The sequence below is a fragment of the Diorhabda sublineata genome, chromosome 5 (genome assembly GCF_026230105.1).
Source record: "Diorhabda sublineata isolate icDioSubl1.1 chromosome 5, icDioSubl1.1, whole genome shotgun sequence".
NCBI classification, from domain to species: domain Eukaryota; kingdom Metazoa; phylum Arthropoda; class Insecta; order Coleoptera; family Chrysomelidae; genus Diorhabda; species Diorhabda sublineata.
In genome coordinates this window covers 7632098-7659315 of record NC_079478.1, presented here as the reverse complement: position 1 = coordinate 7659315, position 27218 = coordinate 7632098, and the positions used below count along the sequence as shown (strand labels likewise).

The following is a 27218-nucleotide window of genomic DNA, read 5'->3' as shown; positions in this document are numbered from 1 at the left end:
TCACATTGTCGTGGTCACGATCTTATAGACACCTTTTGAAGCCGCTCGATTGAATTATATCAGCATTTCTTTGCACCAATCCACACGAGCTTTTTTGAGCGATTGTCAATTTATGCGGTATCCAACGCGAATAAATCTTTTTGGCAGCTAAATCTTCATGTAATATTAGATGTATGCACGTGGAATTAATGACGATCTTGCGATCAGTTTTTGCACAGCTTCAATGTACGACTACATTTGAATTCGGAAAACCGAATTGGTGCTTCATTTTCAAAAGTCGAAGCGAGTTGATCGGCACACTGCTGTTGGTGTAATACACGTCGAAAGTTATAGAAAATCATGACACGAAAATGTTGACGATTTAATTCCATTTTTAGACCAAGATTAATGCTACAAGTTTCTTTAAACAATTCAAATAACAGATTTGACATATTCACATCCGTTTCGACGAATAGAAAATGATTATTAAATTTGATAATTTGAAATTTACTTTTACCAGAATCTTAATAGCAGTAATTGTATAAAACAAGAGGTCATTCAGATGATTCTAACTAACTGTTATCTAGCCTCCAAACTTCATTTAAAATCATTCATTACAGTGGCTCATAAAATGTGACTTAACAAATTAAAAATGCTCGGTAGAAAATTGTTGATTATATTGAAGAGCCATCATTCAAATATACTTTAAGTTGCAGTCTTTTGCCAATAACATAACACTAAAATATATATATTTTCATAAATAACATCTTCCATTCCATCAGTCATTTTCTCTTTTTACATCGTGCGTTTTTCTAAAATAATCCTAAGCCTCAGAACATTTGATAATTTCCTAATCATATTATAAAAGTTATATACCTGACCAAATCAACAGCCTATATAGTCTTGTTGCATTACTATTTATTTATTTATTGTTTCTTTACAACAATGTTTAATCTTTGTTTCAGATTTCTCAGGAACCCAACCGAACTGAAAAATATCAAGAACATATCTTTACTTCGACAGCAAATGTCCCCAACAAACACAAATACCAAACCAACACCTCAAATCCCACAACTGTCGACGACTAAGCAAGAACAACTAACTCACATGGCCCCAGTCAAATCGGAACCAGTGGAACCCGTAGAACAAGAATTACCTCAATCTCGACCTATGGTAGAATATGATGATAAGCCTACGGACTTGAGTATGGAGGGACCCACTGATCTTAGTAGTAATACAAGACATATCAATATAGTTTGTTCACCAGATCCGCCCATCGTGGGACCTCATCATTAGCGTAAAGTTTAAACTGAACTGTGCATTACCTAGTAATATAACTGGTGCCAATAACAAAAGACTTTGTTGATTATGTGCAAATAGTGATTTAAGTTATATTCAGTCAATGACGTAAACATGTTTGAACGAATAGGTGCCTCTAAGAATCAATTTTTATTTTATTATTCAGATAATGTCATTAAAATGCACTATACTGCTATAAATCTATTTTAAGATAAACCTTTCGTCTCTAAAACACGATTTTTTGCAGCTCGTATAAGTGGAAAAATTAAGTATTTGTTTACATCGCCTCGTTTTATCATGTTGACGTCATTAGAACTTTTTTGTGTATATAGATTATAGTTTTAAGTTAAAAGAACAGTGCAATTCGTATTGTTTTAAAAGATCACATGGTTCCAAGATTAACTTTGCTTTATATAATTTGAATAATTGTAAGTATCAGAGTAGTCTTCGGGACATTCAGTGTTCTTCTATTGTTTACAGCGATTTATGTGCCAAAAGTTGTAAGTTATTTTCTTTGGACACAAGAAATTTTACTTTTTGTTTTGTTACTAGATGGATATTTTTTTTAAATTCAAAAACATATGTTTTATTTTCAGAAATATGTCAAATTTCGATTTTATTTTTTTAGAAAAATTTTGGTGACTGAGTAATAGGTATAACGTCTTCCAATAAAATAAGGCCAATTTGTAAATTGATCACAGAGAATATTTCAACTGTGTATTATTATGGCAGTTAGAGGGGAGATTATTATCCTCCTATATTTTTTTTTATCGAAGTATTTTCCTCATGTACAACTCTGAAAAGTTTTTTGTACATGTAGACCTCACTATTGATCTTATTTTCTACATACCCCCTGAAAATCTAATCAAATCTTTATTTTATTAGTCCTTGTTTTACAGGTTATAACTTTAAATCAAGGACTACCGTTCTCAATCTCACAAGTTGGCTCTGCCAGCTTTCAAAATTTGTTATTAAACTGTTGGAAACATCTTAAGCATAAATCATTTTGTTTCAATATTAAAATGCTAGCTTGTACCAATCCGTTTTGTTAGGAAAATAGGAGGAAAATAAGTTTCCAAAAGACAACAATCTCTTAAATCATTGATACTCTTCAAACATTCGTGACATATCATTTCGGAAACCTCATTTACCACAATTATACTTACTACTTATTTCATCTCACATCCTTGCTTTAATCATCACCCCGTTCAATCTCTTAGATAATAGCTAGCGCTTTGTGTGCCTATATATCCATTTATTGGGGTGGATTACTCCTCTTGTTCTTTTGTTATAGTTCTTTGTTCAGTTTTCCCTGTATTTCTTGAAGATTTTCTATCATTCTCGCATTCTTTTGGATTTATCTATTTATTTACTGGCGTAGTGTCTTCTAGGCGGTTTGATACCAAGAGTTTACTAAATCAGCCTCTAGCCAAACTAAAAGTTAACTATCATTATCAGCTTTTATTTATTTCCTCCTAGATACGGACCTGTTCCAATTGAATCGCTTCTGTAGAGATCTGATAATAAGTTTATTTTTGCTTATCAAGTTTTGACCAGTTTTTATTTAAATATTTGTCGTCGAATTATACTCGTTTTCTTTTTTTTTTAAGATTCATGGAAAATTTTCAGTTATTGTCGTTTTTCTTTGGGCATTTTAGTTTTTTTTAGACCTTTTAGATCAGTACCACTGTAACGTATTTCAAAATTTTTGACACTTGTATTCGAGGGTATTATGATTGATTTCACCACGACTCAACTATTTAGTTGTGAAGAGTGCGCATACAAGAAATTAATAGTCGATGAGATTTCAATTATTTCCAATTCATGAATATTCCTAAATGATTTATCGAATAGCTCTGGTGAGTGCTCTCCTTTATTTGGAGAATAAACAGAGAAAGAAGATAATCTGTTCATCCCATCAAGAGATTATCACGTGGAAAATTCCACGCGTTACATGGTAAATTGAAGAAATTATTTCGTTAATTGGTCCGCCCATCTTGAGACAACTTCCCGCCACATCTCTCTCAATTTTCATTTCAAATTCTAGTCTAGTTCCAACCATCCAGATACGACATCCATACAAACTTCCTCCCATATCTTTTTCTTCAGATTAATGTATGAATATCCTTTCAGACTCTTCAAGTGAAACGCAGGTCTTTTTTCTACGCTATTAATGAACTTCTCCATGTTTGACTGGCAGTCGCGGAGCGACTGTTTAGTCAATGGTCTGCTTTTAAATCAAAACCAAATCGATAAAGCTTTTTTACTTTTCTGTTGAGCAACTATTGAGCTGACAGTATGTGCGCTTTAATATATTCTTTTAAACATTTGGTACATAACAAAACAGTTAAGCAACTACTGTATGTAAGAGCCTTACCTTTTCTGTCTCCAGGACCGAATTCATGCTTTACTTTTTCACAATCTACTGTGTAACGATATTTTAAAATAATTTTTTTAATTCTTACAAGAAATGTTCGATAATTTATTAAGCCATACTACTAAATACAAAATTAGTTTCTACTGGTAATGTTATATTAATAATTTTGTCCCAATCTCTCCTCTGGATTGTCGTAAAACACAAGAAATATTGAAATATTCATTGGAAGTTCAAATAACAAAAATACTAATAATAAATTTTATTCGTGCAATATCTATTTTGAAATCTAAGTGAATACTTTAGCTTTCCATATTTGATGTGTGATAAAAATTAGGAAGACATTGGTTACTGAATATTGTGATACAAATTTTCGAGTCTCCCTACCCTTTTATGGGTTATACGACTGGAATATCTGGAATGGAGCAATAAATCTCAGTCGCCAAAAAGGGCAGCTTTAATTTTTTTTTCCATTATAAGAAACGGGAAGTGATAATTGTTGACAATATTTGGATTTTTAAAAGTGTACAAATTTAATAGTTAGGACTGGAGTGTCCGAATCAAGCAAATTATAATAATAAAACAGAAAAATGTGACACTTCACCTTTTCTTTAAATAACTTTTAATGCAAAAAATAAGATCACGAAATTGTGTTGATATCCCAGCACACTTATGCTAAAAATCATTAAGTGTAATATATGAAAAAAATCCAAGTGATTGGCTCGTTACGAATCCGTCGTCAAAAAAACCGCGCTCTTTTGTTACCGAGATATTGAGTTTATTCAAATGATACAGGAAATAATTTTATTTTTTGCAGAACCATGGATTAGTAATAAAATGATAATAACAGTTTATTTCTATTAGCACAGCTGATAACGAATTATTGCGCATGCTCAGCGCACCGACTGTCATTCTTCTTCTTCGTTGGTCATCAACTTTTTTTTATTATTGTTTGTAAAAATGATTAGTTTGATATATATTACTTACCAGCTGCAACCCAATATTCTTTTTATACTGTACTGTAAAGTCGACTTTACAGTCCTAGTTTGAGTCCGGAAAATGGTGCTTTTACTTTACAGTACTCTTAAATGTTTCCTTGTATTTCTTATGCCACTCGCAAAACATCACATATTCTTTTTCGTACCTTTTCGAAGACTTAATTGGAATAATTTGCCCTACTGCTTCTGCACTTTTCTCGGCAATTTTATTTGAATTTTCAGCCATTCTGCTATGGGCACTATTTCGCAATTTTGATTTCCTTAAGTTATAAATCTTGTAATTAATGGACATTCTTCAAGCTCTGATACGTTGATTTTACAATTTATGATGCAACCTTCAATCTCGAAATGCGATTGACTTCATTAATTCAACTCGTTTTTCGTAGAAATATGTTTTTACTTTTTTCCTCATTGAAAATCTTAAACTTTTCAAATCTATTATTAGTAGAGGAAAATGTTTCCATTAAGGAATCCAGTGGACACGTGTTGGCACTAATACAAGAATGGAAAATTCTGCTGAGCTCCATTTAAAATGATGAATATCACCACTACACACCTGAGTCCATAGAATGAGATGTGACGAGCGAGAGACGCCGTGAAGTTATGCAATGGGCGGTGCTCTGAGCATGCGCAGTAACCCGTATCAGCTGTGCTAATGGCAATAAACTGTTATTTTCATTTTATTGCTAATCCATGGAAGTTCTGTATAAAATAAATTTATTTCCTCTTTAATTTGAATAGGCTGAATCATTTGGTGCCGTCTAATATTAAATAATGGAACATTTCTTAGAAAAAAATTATATAACAGAATAACACGGAATTTTTTCAAATATTACACTTAATGTTTTTAGCATGTATGCTGGGGTCACGGAAGTCAGTTAATGCAATACAAGTTTCAAAATATCCGCAGGTCCGGCTTAAAAAATATTCCATTTAAAAATTATTATTATATACAATACTTATAGTAGTTGCCAGATATTGTAGTAATTGAAGACAGTATTTGATGAAACTATAATTAACAAATGTGTGTCAATCTCTCATTTTTATAGGATGAGACTTCACATTTCAGTGACTTACATGTAAAACCAATTTTCCAAATATGTTAATTTAAACCAAAGTTGGTCTGATACAAAAACTAGAAATATTCTTCTACTTTTAATAGCAGTGTTATTTTGGATGTTGGAAACTTATATAGCCATTCTCAATTCATTCGCAAAATTATGAATTATCATTGATTACTACCACAGGAATGTTTCAATTTTTTTCAGCCAGAAGCTTCTTTTCAATATGGACCCGTCCTTCCATTTATTTTATCTAGCAACGATGAGAGAGTGTATGCTTAACTTATTTGTATTGTTACAGAAAACCCACTTTTTCTACAAACTTCAAAAAATGACAAGGTATCACGCATTGATCGCAATATGCTGAGTGTGATAGTTATTTTTAATTGTAGACTATTTACAGGTTTTAGTAGACCCATTGCTGAGGTATTTCTGATAAAAAATATGAATATCAGCTGTATTGTTCAAAATTTACTTAATGTCTAGTCCCCCATGGACACCTGGGGGCTCACCTCGACCGTTTTGGGAACCACTGCTCTACTTCCACTCTGATTTTATTGTTATTTCATTATATAATCAATCTGTAAACGCTTTTCGATTAATCCATTTTCAATCTATCTTTGACTTCCTCAAAAATTTTTTCTGATTATTTAAAAGTCTCTGTCATCTTCATTCTCTAACTAAATTTCTTCAACCAGTATGTTTAATTCTACTGCGTTGAAACCAGCGGTGGTTCATCAAACTATGCTTCAAGCTACTTTATCTGGTAGTTACAAATATTTTGTGTTTATATTTAATATAAATAAAATGGATCAAAAAAACGTTAACGATTAATTGAAAACCAAAATTTTAGAGTAACGTTGCAAACTTTTTAGTTTCTTATAACAACACAGTGAATTTTGAAGTAAAAACTTACTCGGTTAAATTGTATTTATTATTATTATTATTGAAAAGGATGAAGGGAAATTTGAAGATAAAGTAAAATTTTTACTGGCTACCTGGCTTTAACGTGTGCAAAAAAATACCACATTCCATAATTGTGGCTATTGCCTTAGTTTAACTTTTATAAATGTAAAATAAAAATATAGCTGAATTTTCCAGCTCCACTTCTGTGATCTCTAAAAGTAAAAAAAAATGACTCAAAATGTGTGATCATAATAGGTATATATACATATATTTATATACTTAAACATATTATATATACATTTGAAAAATTATACGTACAGGGTGGAAAGTAATGAAACTATTTTCTGTACCAACAAATATTTTAACAAAATTTCAATGTTGGTTTGGAATTTTTGTAAATTTATAAGAGTTTTTGAAATAAAACACATGGCAGTATCTAGAGTACCCCTTTTTGTTATACTACCTTGTATATTTGTATATATTTTACAATTACAAATGAAATATATAGTTTACTTTCGATTTCTAATTGTTAATGATTTTGAAAAATAAAATGATACTCGAAATTTGTTGTTTTAATTATAATTACATCGCCAAGGTACGTAAAGACAATCACATTGGAACACAAGGTTAACTTATCTATTCTAACACTATAACGAAGAAGATTTATTGTGTTAACTCCATCATCTCAAAAGCTACTGGTTTAAACTAAAAAATTATCCTAGTATCGATAATCCATTTATCAAGGAAAGCTTAAAATCTGGCTACTACCAATAAAAATATTAACACAGAAAAAATGATGGATACCGCGTTGGAATTTGCCACTGGAGTTGCTGCTGTAGATACTGAACTCGTAAATTACATAACGAATTACTTTCAATTTTTACGGTAAATAGTAATATAACTTCAAAAAGTCATATTGTCTACTTCTTCAGTCTTCTGAAAAAATTGGCCTTTTGCTTTTCGGGACCCATCCAGATTCATATTGTATTCGCATATCCCCTCTATCGTTCGAGACCATATATAACATAAGAAAAAGAAGCATTTCAATGCATGTAAGTTTTGTTATTTTTTAGTACTAAAAAGCTACTTTCTTAAGTAAGAATTAGTGTGCAATCTATCATTTTCATAAATGGTCGTAAAAAAACACTGTTCACACTACTACTATACCAACACTCACAATTACACTGTCTGACGCGCGTTTCTATAACAAAGCTATCGTCTTGTAAGAGTTGGTATAATGATATTATAAACAGTGTGTTCACAATCAATATGAATGTCACGGTTCCAAACATTCCGATTTAAGTACTAATACAAATTTCCTGACTTAAGTACATCTTCAAGTTGTTATGGCAGTTGTCACTGTTTAGTGGCTACAATGTAGCTTGAAAGGTTTTTACAAACGCAAGAGTGTTTTAAATAAAGAGGTTTAGTTATCCTTGCAAACCGCTACTAACCACTGTTTTCTCTTTCAGAAACTTTTTCAGTATAATATGAGAAAGAAAGTAATTTTTGTCGACCTTCACTCTATTAAAAAAATTTAATAAAACGATTCTAACACGTCCTCTTTCTACATTCTGCAACGCCTAATTAGAGTTGATATCAAAGTAAATTTGTGGTGACACTGTTTCATATATTCGCTGGTAAATTTTTCTAGAATGTCTTTAACTTTCCTTTTACTTCAAGTAAATTTTGTTTACTTATTTCCGTATGGATTCGTATACATAACTAATAGAACAGATTTCTGTATGGTTATATTTTTAAAAATATAAATTCAGTTTTTGTATATGGAGCATAAGCTCTTTTTTATCCAGATCTACTTTACCTACTCTTTCACTCTTTAGTAATTTCCATCAGTATTTTATATTTTTCCGCAATTCTACAGCTACCAAGTTGGAGTTTGACTATCACCAAGGATCCAGTTATCACTTACTATTTAGGCAAATTCCCTACTTTTGTCGGGGGGATAAGTGTTATAAGCGCCCCTCGATCTGAAATCTTTGAAATAAATACATTCGGAACAATGAACTTCATCAAAGGAAAGTGCCTTTTTTGAAAATGATAATTTAACTTAATCGTGATATGTTATAAACTTACCGTAATACAGCATTGGCAGTCTTCTTCAACATCGATTTTTAATATTAAAATCAAACTATACCACTTTGTTTATATTTAATATTATAAATTTTTTATCTGAGTTCCACACATCGAAGAACTGCTTTCTGCATAAAATATAGGTTACGTTGAAAATAAAATTTTTGAGCAAAACAAACAAAATGCTCATATTTTTACGACAAACTGTGAAAAGTAGTGTTTTTTTAGTCTTTTTGCAAAGTTAATGCTTTGAATCAGGCATAAAAACGACAATAGTTGAATCAACTATAATTCAAGAAAATATTATTGATCCGAAATTATTTTTTCACATAACCTCAAATACATTTACATAGAGATGAAAACGATGAGTTCAGTGAAAATACCAAGTTGAATACTTTTATAATGTTATCTGAAAAACATTTTCCGATTTCCGATAGTGTTGTTTGCGGTAAATCAAGATCCAAGTATACATATTTTACATACGGCATTTGAGGTTACATTTTTGCGAAGAAAGTTTTGTTAGTCGGTATTTCTTCTGAAAGTTTTAAACTTTTGAAAGTAGGTAAAATTTGTGAAATAGATAATAAATAATAACAAATACGCTAAGTGAAATTTTTTCTGCTGTTACTAATATGGTTGTGAAATATTTGCTTCTCTTACTGAAAAGACTTCGTAGGTGTGTCAAGCTTTAACCCATACTTTCTTATAACACCAATTCTCAAGATATTGATAACAAGATGGCGAAAAATCGATCAAATGTGAGAATGTTAAATGCAAACGAACGAGGTTGGAGGGTCGAAGACTTCAAAACGAGGATTGACGACTATTAAAGTAATTCTGTTATTCTATATAGTGCAGCTAAAAGAAAATTATGTACTTTGAACAAATGAAACCAGGTAAATCAGTCGATTAAGAAGTATACTACCAACAATAACAAGAGGAAATTTAAAAGAAGCACAGGAGTTGTTGTGTTCAAGACAACAGCGCTAGACGACACACATATTTGATGAGAAAAGGCCAAGGCTAATAATGGCACATATAACTGACAAAAATTCATTATAAACTTAAATAAAAATCGATACATTTTATATGATACTATATTTTACTAATTATATGGACAATAAGAAACATTTTACATAACTTAACTAAAATAATACACATTTTTAACAAATAATATCCGTTTATAATCAATTTTGACTAAATTATATTATTTCTTCTTTTTATGCGGTTCCAAAATCTGAAACAAAGGAAAGGAAAAATTGCTATACAGTTAAGACATTTAGTCGCATGAAGTACAGAATAAAGTCGGCGCAACCCAAATGTAAATTTCTGAATAATCTTTGCTATATAAAGTAATAGAGTTCATTTCTTCGGTCTTTGGTATTTTTCTAATGTTCGATCCAATCTCTCGCGAGGCCACTCCTAAATTTATTCTATATTCACGCCGTCACATCCCTTGACTTGCGCCCGAAAAACCTATACGGAGCGGAGCGACAAGGAGGCGAGCGCATCGTCCACACTCTCGCACTCCCGTTCCCTCGTTTGGCATCACAGAGAGTATGTATCGGGCATAGGGAGTAAAATAAAAAACTTTTATTGTCGAATTTTAAATTTGCAACAGAAAATGAAGATATTAAGAAATTAGAAACGTACACGTGTCTGTAAAAGATATTATTTAACATCAAATAATTAATAAGAAGTTATTATTTGACGTGTAGTGTCTTCATTCTTATTAAAATTTATTGGTGAAGTACAAGTACCATTTGAATAAATCCAAACCAAAAATCCAAAGAAAAAAACTGATAAGTTGGTTACAATCCCTTAAATTTCATTTAAACTCAAATATTTTGCGTCTTCCTAAACCTCTTATTTGCAATAAGTTCTCTTTCTCGTTGAATTCGTCCAAGGACCATAAAGAAGAGGAGGGTCTACTTTAAACCCACACAATTCAATTTTGTGACGTCACATCATAGTAAACGTGTAGCCATCTTATGAAAGCTTTCATCTTGGTGACATTGACAACAACAATGTGTGTGTTATTGAATCCAAATTTACCAAATGATTTTGTGATTATTCTAAACTCAGTCGGTTCCGTATAAACTTTGTAGTGAAGTTTTGTTCACATTGTAGGCATCTCATATGTTTACAACTTTACAACAAAATAAAACAGCCCACTTCCTTTTCTAAGTTGCTTGTCTGGCTTTTGGTTCTCCTTTTTGTTTCCTCGACAAAGAATGTGCTTAAGAGTATCTCCAGTGGGATTGTATTCATTATGTATCTGAATTGACATACACAAAATTAATATCAGTCTATCAGATTTGGATAGGTAAACCGGCTTATACTTTTTAGAAGAGTATATGTAATAATAATTGAAAATCAATAAATGCAATGGAAAAGGTTGTTAGCAACAGTTCAAATTTAATGAAATAAAATGAAAGCAGTATAAATGAAAATCATTCGTATTCAAAAGATAAATCGAATATCGAACTGATTACTCAATTTGTTTTTATTTCCTGCGGACACTCGACCTTCTTTACATTTGTCGCTACATATATTTTACATTCGTTCCACCCATCAGCAAACCGTCCCTGGTACAGTGACGATTCTGCGCAATAGAGATCACGTGTTCCAACCGGGCATTTACCGTTATAAGAACCAATACGAACGATTCTGTTTCCGAGACGGTTTTTTCTATACTTGGTTGATAGCAAGTACTGTTACAAGAACCATGCATAGCCGGATATTCCACAGAAAAATCATTTAATCGTTTCCAGTAACCGTTCCAAGAACAGTCCAGACTATATAGCAGGTTGTAACAAACCTTTTAAGTAATGTTCCATTCTAATTGTATCACTTGACCGCGTTTAACACTCGAACCGACCGAGACAAATTAAAACACCATTTCCCAATAAAAAAAACTGCTAACGAAGTGGAAAGAACAACACACGGAGAAGAATTGAAATGAATTCTAAGCCTCCAGGAATATGGAAGTTGGTGAAATTCTCAAGTTCAGATAAGAAGCATATACTACCACTACATGTAGATAACATTCTAAACGAATATTAAGATGAATGGATAAGTTACTTAATTGGATATTATCGTTTGTCGTTTTTCTGTAACTATCATCTACATGCAACAAATGCAACACAATAATATATAATTATGTGTGCTTAAGAAATTTTTTTGTCCTTGTAAAAGTTTTTTGTGACGAAATGTTTATCTATTTGTTGGCTTTCTTTAGTCTAATATTTTGATCTAAAAATAGTTTTATCTCTTTATCATATTACTCCTACTTGGGTTATATTATAGTATTATGAAATTTGACGTATTAAAAAATAATTGTTTATAAGGATTAAAGGATTTTAAATGACATATCGATACAGCTTAACTATATTTTACCTGAAACGAACACAACAAATCTTCATTTATTGACATTAACGCTCCAGCGTTGTCGAATGAGCCGCAGTAATTTGGCGCGGAAAATATTGTTATTAATTTTCTTTGCGCGAAAAATTCATATCCATCTTCCACTACCTAAAACAACAAGAGTAAAATTGTTTCAATCTATTTATCAAATCCTACAAAAAATGATTTACTTCGATCTTAGGTTTATATGTTACGCCCAGTGGCCGTTTAAAAGTAGTTTAAAGTAGTACATATCTTGTCAATAGTTAATACAAATTATTAACAGTCGTTTTAATGTAAAAAAGTATATTATTAAAATCAATCTTCGCTGCATATCCACTTATTTATTTTTGCATTGGAATTGTGGCATTTTTAATTGCAATGAACTTCATGTTTGACGCAGTTAGGTTAGGTTAGTTATAACTATATGGATATAAAACATATATAAAAACGTTGTTATTAAACATTTATTCAAATAAAGAGTCTTGTACTACTTTGTTACCAAATGATTATTAATAATCAGCATTATATTACGTGAGCTGATGTCTTCTAAATCAAAAATAATTTCTGTCGGGTTCTGGCTATATCAGAACACAGGGCCGGATTAAGATTTATAAGGCCCGGGGCTAAAATAATGACGGGCCCCCTTAAGGAATTCGAAAACCCGGAAAAATTCACAAAATAATATCAATACGTTAGATTTGTGGTATCAACACATCAAAAAATACAGAATGATTTCCAAATGATGGGGCCCTCTTGGACCTGGGGCCCGGGGCTATAGCCCCCCAAGCCCCTAGCTTAATCCGGCCCTGTCAGAACAACGCGTTCTGTGCGTCTTACGTTTGCCACAACGCGTTGTGGCTGTTTTAAACAGCCACTGGCCATTTTCGGTCTTTGAGCGTAACATATCCACCTTTTCTAATATGCTCATTTGATGAGATTTGGCAGTATGCATTGGTAACTATTTGGATAGATTAGGAAGCCTCACTGTCGATATTTTATATTAACGCGGGATATTGAACGGTAAATTCAATTAACGGGTCACGATTTGCGAGAGGTAAGTCGAATTCACATAGATCAACTCAAATGAAACTTATTTCTGACCTTTGTATTCGAATGAGAAACTACAGACGAGGCAACTGGTTGCCAACCAGTCGGCAATCGGCTTAAAGAAAGTCGACATTTTGATTCGCTGGCAACTTAAATCACCCATCTCCCGAAGTTCGAATAAGCAAATCAAAGATGATTTTTATCAATATTATGTACCTTCCCGATCTGTACAGTGAATGTCATGCGTTATCCAGCAATATAACCACCACATTGTCTGTCTGTCTGCCAATTTCAGAATGCTAGTATTAAACCAAGCACTTTATTCGTTGGATCTTGCGTCGTGTGATTTTTATTTGATTCCTAAGGTGAAATCTATATACAAAGAACAATATTTGTATCTGTTAAAGCTGTGAAAGAGAAATCGGTATGCGTTTCAAATAATATAAAAGAAGAAGACTTTCAGCACTGTTTGGAACAATGAAATGTGGCATGGGAGCTTACAAGGAAAATGAAGTCACACCTCGTATATGCTAATACGCATTAGCGTAGTAACATTATTGATCAAGTACATTTTGTTAAGAAAAATTAAACGAAACCTTTTGTTTTAGCTGTAAATCCTCAGTAAATTTCTTATATCTCACCTGATGACCTCTAACAATTAGATCAAAATCATGTTTTCTCAAAAACTTTGTTATAACATCCGCTCCAAAAGAGAACGACACTCCTCTATCGTTTGCTGTCCAACCCATTTCTGGACTAGGGTCAGACCATAATAGATCACAAAGTAAACCTGAAACCGAAATGTCGGAATTAGAATGGTTGGTTAATATTGAATATTATTGGTTAAATTATAATAGTATCCGTAGTTTGCCAGAATTTTTGTGAGGAATAAATAATATAAAATTAATTAATATTTTGTTTATTTGGTTATACAATAACAAATTATTTTTTTATTGATTACCTATTTTGCATATTTAAAATACGTCGGAACGTGTGTGAAAATACGGCTTTCAAAAACGTGAGTTTTTTAAACTTTCCATGACAATAACACGAGAAAAACGTGAAGGTCTATTCTTAATGTCAACTTTTTAATTATTTATCTGCCAGGATGTATTATTCACTTAATAAAAAAAGTTTCAGAAACTATATACGAATATTCAATTTAAAAATATTCTTTAAATGAATGTGGAAAGTACACTTGGTATTGTTCCAAATATTTATGCTATGGTCGGAAGAAGAATTGGCATAATAAAAATGTTAATGAAGTAGTAGGTAGAATCCAGCTCAAAATCCCCCAGAAACAATTTCATGATTGTGTGAGAGAAAACAGGAGAATATAAAATATAGAAGCGTTTAAAATGATTCAATACACCCAACACGCCATCCTACAGAAACATTCAAATAATTGTTTTAGAGTTAACGGGAGATGATAAGTTATAAAAGAGTTCCGAATGATCCTTTTGTATGTGAAAATATATTAAAAAAATCAAGCTCAAAATCCCCCAGAAACAATTCAATAATTGTGTGAGAGTGAACAGGAGATGATAAAAGATAGAAGCGTTTAAATGATTTTATTTATCCAAATAACACCACAGTCACTCATCTCCTACAGAAACATTCCAATAGTTGTTTTAGAGTTAACGGGAGATGATAAACGATAAGAGAGGTCCGAATATTCTCATTGTACCATATAACAAGTTTCAAATCCCCCAGTAACCATTCAATAATTATGTTATAGTGAACAGGAGATGATAAAAGATAGAAATAAGCGTTTAAAATTATTCAATTTATCTCGCCCAACACACCATCCTACAGAAACATTCAAATAGTTGTTTTATAGTTAACGGGAGATGATAAGTTATGTGGAAATATATAAAAAAAATCAAGCTCAAAATCCCCCTGAAACAATTCAATAATTGTGTGAGAGTAAACAGAAGATGATAAGAGATAGAAGCGTTTAAATGATTTTATTCATCCAACTATTATAAAGTCACTCATCCTACAGAAACATTCCAATAGATGTTTTACAGTAAACAGGAGATCTTAAATGGTAAGGAAGTTTCCAAAATCTTATTGTATAATCAAGCTTCAAATCCTCCAGAAACAATTCAATAATTGTTTGAGAGAAAACAGGAGATGAGAAAATATAGAAGCGTTTGAATCTAAATCCAACTAACTACACTCCACGTTTACTCATCCTACAGAAACAATTCAATAATTGTATGAGTGAAAACAAATAATGAATGATAGGAGATAGAAGCGTTTAAATGTTCTTTCTATTCATCCAACTATTTATTTATAAAGTCACTCATCCTAAAGAAACATTCCAATAGTTGTTTTACAGTAGACAGGAGATGATAAATGATGAGAAAGTTCCGAATATTTTTATTGTACATAAAACACTCCAAATCCTCCAGAAACAATTCAATAATTGTGTGAGAGAAACCAGGACATGAGAAAACATAGAAGCGGAATGATTCTAAATCCAACTAACTACACTCCACATTCACTCATCCTACAGAAACAATTCAATAATTGTGTGAGAAAACAGATGATGATAAGAGTTAGAAGCGATTAAATGTTCTTTCTATTCATCCAATTATTTATTTATAAAGTCACTCATCATACAGAAACATTCCAATAGTTGTTTTACAGTAGATAGGAGATGATAAATGATAAGAGAGTTCCTGATGTCCGATGCTCTTAGTGTGCGTTCAAATTGGCAACGCTCAAGCGGTGAGCGTCGAGCGATGCCACTCCAACGGTGTTAAAAAATATTTCTGGCTTCGATCTTTTTAATGCGGCACCGCCTTTGTGGTGCACTATGTTTATATTTTTATTCAGTATGGATTCGAAGTGCGTAGTTGTTTCCTTTTGAAGTCGATGCTTGATTTTTCCCAGAATGTAATCAAACCTTTCCACTGACATTCTTAAAAACTGAAAAAATCTTATTGGATCATTTCGAAGTTTATGATGAAGGTTATGGAATTCGCCATAAGCAAGTCTATTTCTATTAAGTTCATGAACGCCTTCGCAGTCGTGTACTTTCTATAAGTAATAATCGTTTGGATACCAAATTTATTACGTCCTTTTGGTTCGAAAGCTAAAAAATAACTAAAACGACGCTTAACCAATTTGAACAGGACAATGCTCACCGCTTGAACGTCGCCAATGTGAAATACACACTTAGTGTTGTATTATTTATTTGTAAATCAAGTTTCAAATCCCCCAGAAACAATCCAATAATTGTATGCGAGAAAACAGGAGATGATAAGAGATAGAAGCGTTTAAAATGATTCAACACACCATCCTACGGAAATATTCAAATAGTTGTTTTAGAGTAAACGGCAGATGATAAATGATAAGAGTGTTCCGATTGTCTTATTATACGTGTATCAATTCTTTGTTAACATTTAGCATGGTTCAACAGATATAAAGTATTGAATATTATAACAATAATGGAAACAAACTCAAAGCTGCAATATCTGGAACATAGGTGTATAAACACCTCATTGAATGTGTAGTTCGATTTGAATATTAGATATAATTTTCACCGATTTCGATACCAAAATGATTTCAGACCCTGGACGTCGAACTTAACTGCCTGGTGATATAACCGCCGATGATAGGAAACCATAGATGGGACAAACAGTTTAACAAACGATCTGAAAGTCTATGTTGAAAAATAATACTAGACAGAATACTATCGGTGGCTTGCGATAGGTTTTTATGCGGTTACGTAACTGTTCTCTTAGCACACGTACTAATTTACCTACCTTGTATAGGAATATCAACGGGTCGTTGTATATTTCGAATTTGTCCTATGTGTAAAAGATCTGGGCTCAATCCTCCATGGCAGCAGAAAATTTTATCGTCTATTATTGCTGCTACGGGCAACGTATTAAAAACGTCAGTAAATAGTTTGAAAATTTTTGTATTATATCTTCGTTTACCTATAAAAAACCGGCACAATTAATAATGTTAATTAATAATCTTTCAATGATTACAATAGTTTACAAAATTTACCTTTTGGTCTGTAACTTTTAAATGTTTGTGATCGATAAATATTCACTTAAGTATGACTTGTTTTTATTAAATATGTATACCCTAAAATTTTCGAGTTACTTTGTTTTCTATTTTTATCATTTAAGCGTATGTCTTTATCGATCAAAGTCGTACTTTACTGTGTTAGAGCGCTTGTAGACGTCCGTTTTTTTCATTCAACAGCGGACCGTGTTTTTTTACTGTTTTCGCGGTAGTGTATGATTTATAATGGATGTGTGTACATGCGCCGGACCGATGATACTTATTTTTGTGAGAAGACCTTCTCCAAAATGAAGTACACAAAAAATGTTTACAGATCTAAATTAACCGATGAGCATCTTAAATCTCTTTTAATAATTGGTACAAGTAAAATTAGTCCACGACTACAAACTATTGTCAGTGGAAAATCTCAATTACATAAATCTCATTAGTATTTCATTGTAATTATACTTGTTATAAGTTATGTTTTTATTTAAAATGTATAAAATGTTAGTTGGATTCATTTCAATAATTTGTTAGTTATTATATATTGAAGTTAAATTTTCTGCATATTATTCATGTCTTTACTCATTACAATTCTGTGTTTCTTTATCCAACTTATCCCAAAAACAATAACAATAAGCCTTCAACAATGTTATGAGTAGTTAGCCCATGACCATATCAATGTAGATGTCATAATTATTATTCAACATAAAATTAGAATACTTCAGTAAACTAAATTTAATTTGCTATAAAAAATATGTTCTCTAAAAGGAGTTTTCAAGTATGCTAGTTCTCCGCGGGCCGGATGTGGCCCTCGGGCCGTAGTTTGGAGACCCCTGCTTTACACAATGGAAATAAATACTCTGGGGTACCCAATACCTAATGCCCACAGTACAAAGTTAAAAGGAGAATATTGTCACATTTCTCCTAAATTTACTCAATTTAGAAATTCCATTAATGAGTTTGAATTAAAGACTTAGACGACGTATCTGTGATGTAGAATTTTCTCGAAAATAAAGTCTTAAAATAATATGAACTTGTACAAGACCACCTGCTGCAATTGATAAATATGGAGTGGAATATAAGCCTAAAACACCTCTATTTTTGGCCTTTGATACATCATTTTCCAAAATTGACACATCAGAGAAGAGCATTAACACAAAATTTTGTAAAGCATTAATTTCATTTTGTAAAGTTTTCTTTAGTAAATATTTTTTTATTTCATATCTACGAAGTTGAAACTTTGGTGAGGGCCCAGAGATCAAATCAAAATTCAAGGTAATGTTAATCGTTGTTTTCAACATCAACGGTATCGTGATGACTGAATGGGTTCCAGAGGGTCAGACTGCCAACCAGACTTACTATTTGTCAGTTTTGACAACACTGCGAGAACGAGCTCGTAGAAAACGGCCCCATTCTGCACCAAGATAACGCACATGCCCATAAGTCACTATCTGTGAAACAGTATTTGGCCTAACATAACCAGAAATTTGGTTATGTTAGGTTAGAACTATCAACGTGTTATAAACCACTTTTCTATCGATGAAAACAACAGGGATGTTACTCGATCTGATTAGGGAGGCTGCTCGATTGATAAATATTAAATAATACTCACATAGATGTCAATATGTTAAATAGTATTCATTAATGTCTATTATTAACTTAATTAGAAGCTATAGCAGATGAAGCTCTGCTATACGGTTCATGCAAGATGTAGTATTGGTTCATCAGTGTTTACAATTTGCCCTTCTAAGAATAAATATATGTAGTAACTTTTGGATTAACAATTACCCAAATGTCAGATCAGATAATGATTGAAGCACTTTTGTAAACTAACTTGTATATCCGATAAATTTCTCTTCTTATTGGTATTTATTTACTTCAGTTTTATTGTTTGAGCATTGACAGCCTAACAGAAGATAAATTGGTTCGTTTTGGTTACGATATCCATGATACAATTGCAAGACATGCGATATTCATCATATGTAAAATTTTAACGTTGCATGCAATGTCTTACACGTCTTGCTTCATACCAAACGGTCTTTAATAACTCTTTTTCTCTTCTTAATTCTTAGTATTTTCAACAAACAATTTTTCGTGTGAAAATAACCCGTCTTTCAATTTTAATTTACCGACACTGCTAAAATAGTAGTTGTAAATTATTGTTATAATTTGTTATTCTAGTTATTTGATTATGTCTCTATTAAGGATAAGAATTCACTTTTAAAAATTAATACATCATTGACACAATACTTACATTCATCAAAAAATCCATATATCTTACATACGGCAGATGTTTCGTGATTACCTCGTAAAAGAAAAAAGTTTTCAGGATATTTTATTTTATAAGCTAGTAATAGACAAATAACTTCTATTGATTGTTTCCCCCTATCCACATAATCTCCGAGAAATAAATAATTCGAATCAGGTGGGAAACCACCAAAGCCGAACAATGTCAAAAGGTCAATGAACTGTCCATGAATATCACCTGCAAAATAATAATGTCGCTCAATAAACTACAAATACAACGTGAAATCGATTATTTATTATATGAAATGTAAATCTTAATCCTCACAATAGTTAAAAATAATTTGGTGTTTATACGAGGATGGTCCCAGAAGTACCTGTCCTGATCTAGAGTTAACGGTAGTTTTAATTGAAAGGCATTAGGAGGCTCATCCCATGTGATAGGCTCAAAAAATCCATTTTTTTTTCATAAATTGCTTTCTTAACATGTCTAGAATACGGTAGTAAAGTGATTTTTGAAAATTCGAAGTCGTTTTAAAGATACAACAGGTAGAAGAAAGAGCTGTTCGGATACAAGTTTAGACAAGTTTCTACATGCTTAAACAATCTGCTTTAAAAGAGTTTCAAGAGGAAGCGGAAGAAATACTCTATGGACCAGGCATCGCCGATTGAGGGTAAGTTGAGATTTCCATAGTTTTATATGGACTTGAAACTTTAAACGCGTTTTTCTCAAAACTTTCCTCCATTGTATCACAAAAACGGCTTAACTGAATGACTTGAAATTTATAGGGCACACTCAACACATGTAAACGAATAGAATGAACTATTATTAATCGAAAATTTCAAAAATTTCAATTTTGTTTACAGATAAAAACGCAAAATTCGTAACTTTTATTTCAAATGTCTACCAAAAGTCCAATTTTTTGTATATTCATTTGATAATAGTCCATTCCGTGCATTTAGGCTTACAGATTAGAACGCCGTTTTTTTTGTTTCAGATAAGCCAATCAACCGAAATCGTGGAGAAAGTGCGAGCTCATTTTTTCGAGGCTAGGGTGTTCACATTGTAACTCAAGTTCTACACAATATTTTTAGCTTAAAATTTATATTTATACTGACGAAATATATGTTAATAAATGATAATAAACTTAAAGCTCTATCTATTTACTGGTTGTAAAAAAAATCCCTAAAAAACAGGCCGTCACATGGGATGACCCCCTTATTACAACTAATATAAAAGCTGAACTATACTCTGGACGAGATAAAGTGGTACTGGATGATCGTCGACGATTTTGTACTTACCGCATACTTTGATTGGTGCTTCTAGCTCAAGTAACATAGGTTGCTTCAAGAAAATATTCATAGCAGTGAAACATAATCCCTTAATATCAGATTCTGAGATATTAATATATTTTAGTTTCTTACTCTCCCTAACTGGAAAATAAATTGATATAAGTATCTACACAAAATGAAGAATAAAATGAATAGAATTTTACATAGTTTCTGCAAATTGTTGTTAATAAAAATAAATTTGCAATGGCCGAATAATTTTTTTAATACTTCTTTGTATCGGAAATAGTGGAGAAACTACACATCAGAATATATTATAACTAAAATGACGGAATATTTCCGTTATTGAAGCTAAGTTATACAAAGTATGATCGAAAAAGGGTAAATCATTTTATAAAGAACAAAGTTTCTTCAAATTACTGCAATTGGGTAATCACAACGTTGGATTCTTAACTGAAAGCGTGTTGGGAAGACTTCTTTCGTAATAGCCTTCATATGTTCTGTTGTGGCCAGGGCCGGATTAAGATTTATAAGGCCCCCTTTGTGGCCCCCTTAAGGAATTCGAAAACCCGGAAAAATTCACAAAATAATATCAATACGTTATCAATACGTCAAAAAATACAGAATTATTTCCAAATGATGGGGCCCTCTTGGACTTGGGGCCCGGGGCTATAGCCCCCCCAAGCCCCTAGCTTAATCCGGCCCTGGTTGTGGCCTTTTCAATGCTAGGAATTATATAGAAATGTGAACGTCACGTCAAGAATGATGGGAAGATGCGTTATAAGCATAATTAAATTATAAATTCTCGTACAAATTGTCATTACTGTTCTTTTTTACTCATTTTACGCAAAGTTGTAACAATCATTAACAAAATTATAAGAAAGTTCCATTTTTTTTGACATTGTGTGGAAAATAAAGTTTTTTTTTATTTTTAAGTGTGTGAAACATTTCTATATCATAGTACTTTTTCTTATTTGCGGAAAACGCAAGAAGTTCCATCCAATGCCTAAAGTGGGTGTAAACAAACAACAAAAGTTTTACAATAATGTTTGGTAATGAGGAATAAGAAAGCCGTTGGATTATTTTTAAACCACACTTACAAACGCTCAAATACTGTAATTAACTGTTCTAGTCAACAAGTTTGTCCAAGTTTTGAAAATTTTTATCTCTCGAGTACATCCCAATCTTTTTGGTAAATAGTTTAAATTTGGTAAACTAGAAGATGGTTTACAAGCAGTGGCGGTGCAAGACCTAAACTTAATGTGAGCATGGTACATTTCGCGAGACCCTTAGGTGCTGCAAAAAGCAGGGAATATAAAATAAATATCAACTTGAACTTGAACAGTTTTTTATTCATTAAGAAAAAACTTAATTTTCACTTATACTTCTTTGTAACATTAAACAAAAATGAAAAAAGAAGATATAATTAAATAAACAGAAATTTTCTACTTTTGATTTTACTGAACTCCTTAATGATTGGTTCGTAATTTATCTTAGTTGCTATATCTGCTTCAATAGATAAAACTGTCAAAGCTGAAAGTCTTTCTTGACCCATAGTATTGTTAACAAAATTCTAATGACAAAGTTAATATTTGGGTAAATTTTTTCAAATCGTTCTCTACGATATATTGGAGCAGATGTTTCACGTCTTCAATGGAGTTGGGTAAATTTGGGATCATATTTTGTAACTCATAAGGTTGGAAGTCACTGCTCTCACCTACTTGCAGGACTGTGTGTAAATCCTGACAGCTTTTCAGTATTTCCTTTTGGAATTTTTTTAACTAGTTCAAGTCATAGAGAAAAACAAAACAGAATAAAGCATGGTGTTCATACCGGCTTTTAACAGTCTCTATAGGTTGATCGCTGCCTTCATATGGCTACCCTTTTATTTTTAAAATCTTTTGGCAAATCATAACTACTTTTCTCAACAAACCGACGAGCGTCAGACAATCATTTTTTGAACCCAGTTTGTCGATATTCTTTGATCCAGTCACAAAATGTACCCAAATGTTCAAGAATAATGCTTAAATGGACTTGCCAGATTGCCATAATTTGCTTATGGCATTGACACGCGTTAATAACTCATATGATTCCAAACTAAATATTTCGTTTAAAACGGAATCGCAATCACTGAGTGTGTCCGATTGTTCCGTTTGGCCTTTTAAGTTTTCTATGCATTCAACAACATCATCAAATTGCAATAATACAGCCTTCACCGTCTGGATTCCGCTTTCCCATCTTGATCTGATAAAGGCTTCATAGTAATCTTTAATTCATCTTTGAATATTTTCCAGCGTTTGCTGGAACTTGAATTTTTTTACGGTCAATCGAAAGCTTATTTTCGATATTGATTACCTATAAAATATGATGGCATAATATACGGTAGTTACGGAGATATTAGGTTCCAAAGAATTTCTAATAACCTCACACAAGATTATTCGCGTATATTGAGTGGCCCATTAATGTTTGGAAATGCAATAACTTACTTAAGATGAAATATACAAAAAAAAATTTCAAGTAAAATTTGTTATATTTCTACAGATACATATTCCTAAAATATTTTGAGGTATACAGGGTGTTTAGCCTAAGCGTGACAACACGAAGTAAAGTTTTTTTTAAATAAGAATAAATAAATAAATACCATAGAATTTAGCGTGAAATTCTTAATCTAGCGCTGTCTTTTCTTTTACCATATATTGTGACGTTGAAAAGCTGGAGTGAAAAATATGAAGATTTGACGAAAATTGGTGCACTATAAATGCTTTCTAGTAAACGTTATTAGTGAGAAGTAACTAAACTTGTTTGGTAAGTATGGCTGCAATGTCTGAACAGAGTAGAAGTTTCGTTTGGGGTTCGGGGTGTTTTTTAGATAAGCATTACTTCAGGAGATTTCAATTGGCAAAAACTTTATTTTTTTAAATAGAACACCCAGTATATTATTTTACCATCTTATAAAACTATTTTATCCCTTCAAATTATGTCTGATAATGTACACTCCAAAATTGACTGTTTTTAGTATTTATGATTTGAAAATAGTCACCTTTTTAACAAGTGAACACTGAATGTGACGTTTAAAATACTTCTAGTTTTTGTGACAGAATCAAACCAGAATTTTATACCTTTAAAAACTGTAATAAAATAAATAGGATATATACAAAACTCAAAATAAACAAATTAAATAAAAATAATTAACAACAAATAAGAAAGAACTAAAAACCCCGTATGGGGTAGTTTCGGCGGACACGGGAGGTAGTTTTCGTGCGGTAGTGGGGCGAATGTGTCCTTGTTGCCGAGTATCTGCCAGATACTCTAGAATAAGAAAAACCTTGTGGCGTGTACTTTTGGATTTTCCATACTTTTTTAAATTTATTTTCGACTGTGAGGCGCGAGGCCCTTAGCACCGCGAGGCCTTACGCAGCTTCTATTTACAAGTGGATAAGATATTTAAAAGTCACCACACGCAGACTTGAAACAAAAATCAATGCTAATGCGACACGGTTTCACTAGAACGGATATAGTACCTGCCAGAGGAGCCGGAACGGTTCAAACTTGTTATTGCTTGTGTTCACACAAGGGTATGACAACATACGTACTGTAAAAATTTATTTTTTATCGCACCTCGTAGTAACATTTAAAATAATAAATGTTTGAATTTATGCATATCTTTTTTTGGTTTATTTTGTTGTAAAATGATATATTCTCTGTATTTACAAATACAATCAGTGGTAATTCAAAAATATCTACTGTGGTATAAACTGATATTAAAAATGACTTGTACAAACAATAGATAGACCTTTAAATTGAGATTAAATATATATGTAAACCTATGTTATTCATGATATTCTTGTAGATTTTATCTTTTTTATAGAATAAATTGGTATTACAAGTTGTGCAATGCAGATTAGTGTTAATTACAGAAAAACAGAAATTACAAACAGAGTGCATATTTATTTATTTGGTAATATACTATGATACATTATTTTCTATTTTCAATAACAAAAAATTCTGATAGTAGCCCGAACTAATAAGTAAAGAAAATTTTAGAAAAAACAAAAATATTTACCTTCCTTTGACGTAAGTTTTGTTATTATTCTATCCACATCTAAAGTCGTAGCCATTTCTGAACACCTGATATTATAAAAATGATTGTAGAACGTAAGGTACACTAAGTTTGATAAGATAATATTGATATTAATGATTTTATATGATTAGAAATATATCGAATGAAACGTGTTGTGATCATCAGAGATTATTTGATATTCTAATAATTATACCATTTCCTGGCGATAATAAAAACAATTTACAGAAGAAATTATCGATAACATCCGAAAAAAATATACTGCTTCAAATAATTCAAAAATGTATGTACGAGGATGATCTCAGAAGTACCTGGCCTGATCTAGAGATGGCGATAGTTACTTGAAAAATACCCCTGTATTAGAAAGTACATAATCTATACAGCATATGTTTTAAGTTTGGAGATGTCACGTTGTTTAGTATTTATCAATAGTGAACGTTTTCAGTGAATTCACAAAGCGGTATTGGATGATCGTCGATTGAAAGTGCCCGAGCTAGCAGACATAGTAGGCGTGTTAAAAAATGGAGTCTTTTGCCTTTGTTGTTGCATTTATAGTCTATTTTAGAAAGGTATAGAGTAATAAAATGGGGAATTCCGTCCAGTTCGGCTAAATTTCGGTGTCGGCCATGGGTGTAGGTTATTATAACGTCAAGAGGAGATGACAGTTCCTCAGATGACGAAGAATATTATGATTTTTTATAATTTAATTTCTGTATAATGTATTTTTAGTATAATGTTCAATAAAAAATAAGTGTGCCTAATACTTACTTAATGCCTAATTTTTATTCTCGTACGAGTATCGTACCGGCACGCCTTTGGCACACTATTTTCAGTGTTTGTGAATGGATAACAATAGGCTAAACCCATATATTGACTCCAACCCGGATAATACTACCTGCACTTGAAAAAAAGAGAGAAATTTACAATGAAGTCAATGCCAAACTATGAAAGTGGCTTAAATATTCGTTGGGTCAATCTGTGGTCCCTTGCATACCTAATGAGGTTTTATTAGTCTATACCTTTCTGAAATAAACTATACAGGTGGGTAGGTTAGGTTAGGTTAGAAAAATAATAAAATTATATACTAACTTGACCAGTAGAACTTTCATAAGCAGTTCGGTTCTACAACTTTTTTCAAATGTTTATAATATACTTAATATAAAAAAATGTTTGCTCCGCATGCGCGTAACTCCTGAAGTTTAGTGAAAATACCGAGAAGTTTAACTGAAAATTCAGTCATGAGACAGTTATGCGCAAGATGGGTGCCGCATCTGCTCACAATGGAACAAAAACAGCATCCATCGAATGTTTGACAATGTTTTGAGAAAGTTCCAATTTTCCGATTCCAATTTTGATGGAACGATGGTTGAGACAGAGCTTTTAGAAATTGTCAAGAAGCATAAAAAAAAGTATAACTCAAACATCATTGATGGAATGGCTAAAAAACAAAATAAAACCATTTTATGATTACCGCCCTATCATTGTGAGCTTAATCCCATTGAATTGATCTGGGCAGATATGAAACAATATATAACAGAAAAAAATTTGAATTTTCTGATGTTTAAAATATTTTTCACGAAGCTATACAGAGAATTACACCCGATAAGTGGAAAAAGTGTATTCAACATGCCCAGGAAAAGGTTGAAATGAACATTTGGAATATAGACATTGATGTGCAAGTTGAGCATTTTATTATAATGTTAACATCGGTGGAAGCTCCATATCATCTGATGGGGAATAAGAAAATGTATTTATTGAGGTAAAAAATGAAGATTTTATTTTGTTTCAATACACATATTTTCAAATGTATGTGTTCCATATTTACCCTGTATACTTGTGTAATAATAATTGTGTATAATTATTTTTTTCTACGCCCGTTATAATATTCACGTTTTTTTCATCCTTTTGCATTCATAAATAATGTAATTTCTAAATCGGTCGAAAAGCGTGAAAAGCACGGTGGGTGGAAATCCAACACAGTTGCAGAGGGTTGCGTAGTACTAATACAACTATAAACGATGTTATTTCTTTGAACTCTTCTTCTCCACTTCAAATTAATAATGCTCACAGTTGTACTTCTAATATTACTATTACAAAATAAAAATTGATAAAGGTTTTGTCAAATTTTTTTAAGTCTACGTGGAAAAAATTTTGTATGAAACTCGTGAGTAGAGTAACTTTCATTTACTCGACGTCAAACCGTCCTACTCGTGAAAAAAGTATTACTTTACTCACTTATTGCATAAATAACTAATAATTTATATTATTAATCTGCTGTATAAAGCTCCAAATAATTTCTTAAATACGGTTTTGTTACATGCTCGGTATTCAATTCTGATCATGTACTCTATGCGAGAATATGTTTTGATTTACTATTTTTCTTCGATAAATAGAGTATAGTTGGAGAAAAGAAA

General features: G+C 31.9%; 2 protein-coding genes across 3 annotated transcripts in view; one reads left to right on the top strand and one right to left on the bottom strand.

The window, feature by feature from the left end:
* The window catches only part of LOC130443759 (ets DNA-binding protein pokkuri), a 34655-nt gene extending 27481 nt beyond the window's left edge, over positions 1–7174 (top strand). For both annotated transcript variants that reach the window (XM_056778557.1, XM_056778558.1), the window contains exon 4: positions 945–7174. In XM_056778557.1, the coding sequence (XP_056634535.1) occupies positions 945–1275 (331 nt within the window). In that variant the 3' untranslated portion in view covers positions 1276–7174. The remainder of the gene's footprint in view (positions 1–944) is intronic.
* Positions 7175–9791: 2617 nt separating this feature from the next.
* On the bottom strand, positions 9792–24951 carry LOC130443760 (serine/threonine-protein phosphatase PP1-gamma catalytic subunit B-like). The gene is made up of 7 exons (XM_056778559.1): positions 24790–24951; positions 20739–20870; positions 19447–19677; positions 16940–17116; positions 13805–13953; positions 12108–12242; positions 9792–9945 (listed from the first exon to the last, which is right to left on the bottom strand). The coding sequence occupies exons 1-7, from the start codon at positions 24842–24844 to the stop codon at positions 9916–9918; spliced, it is 909 nt and encodes a 302-aa protein (XP_056634537.1). The 5' UTR covers positions 24845–24951; the 3' UTR covers positions 9792–9915.
* Between the last annotated feature and the right edge of the window lie 2267 nt (positions 24952–27218).

Coding starts and splice junctions, on each gene's coding strand:
- LOC130443760 (XM_056778559.1), bottom strand. CDS start 24,844: ATGGCTACGACTTTAGATGTGGATAGAATAATAACAAAACTTACGTCA. Junction 12,243..13,804: donor TAATTGTTAGAGGTCATCAG/GTGAGATATAAG, acceptor TTGTTGTTTTAG/GTAGTGGAAGATGGATATGA. Junction 9,946..12,107: donor ATTTGTTGTGTTCGTTTCAG/GTAAAATATAGT, acceptor CCTTTGTTTCAG/ATTTTGGAACCGCATAAAAA.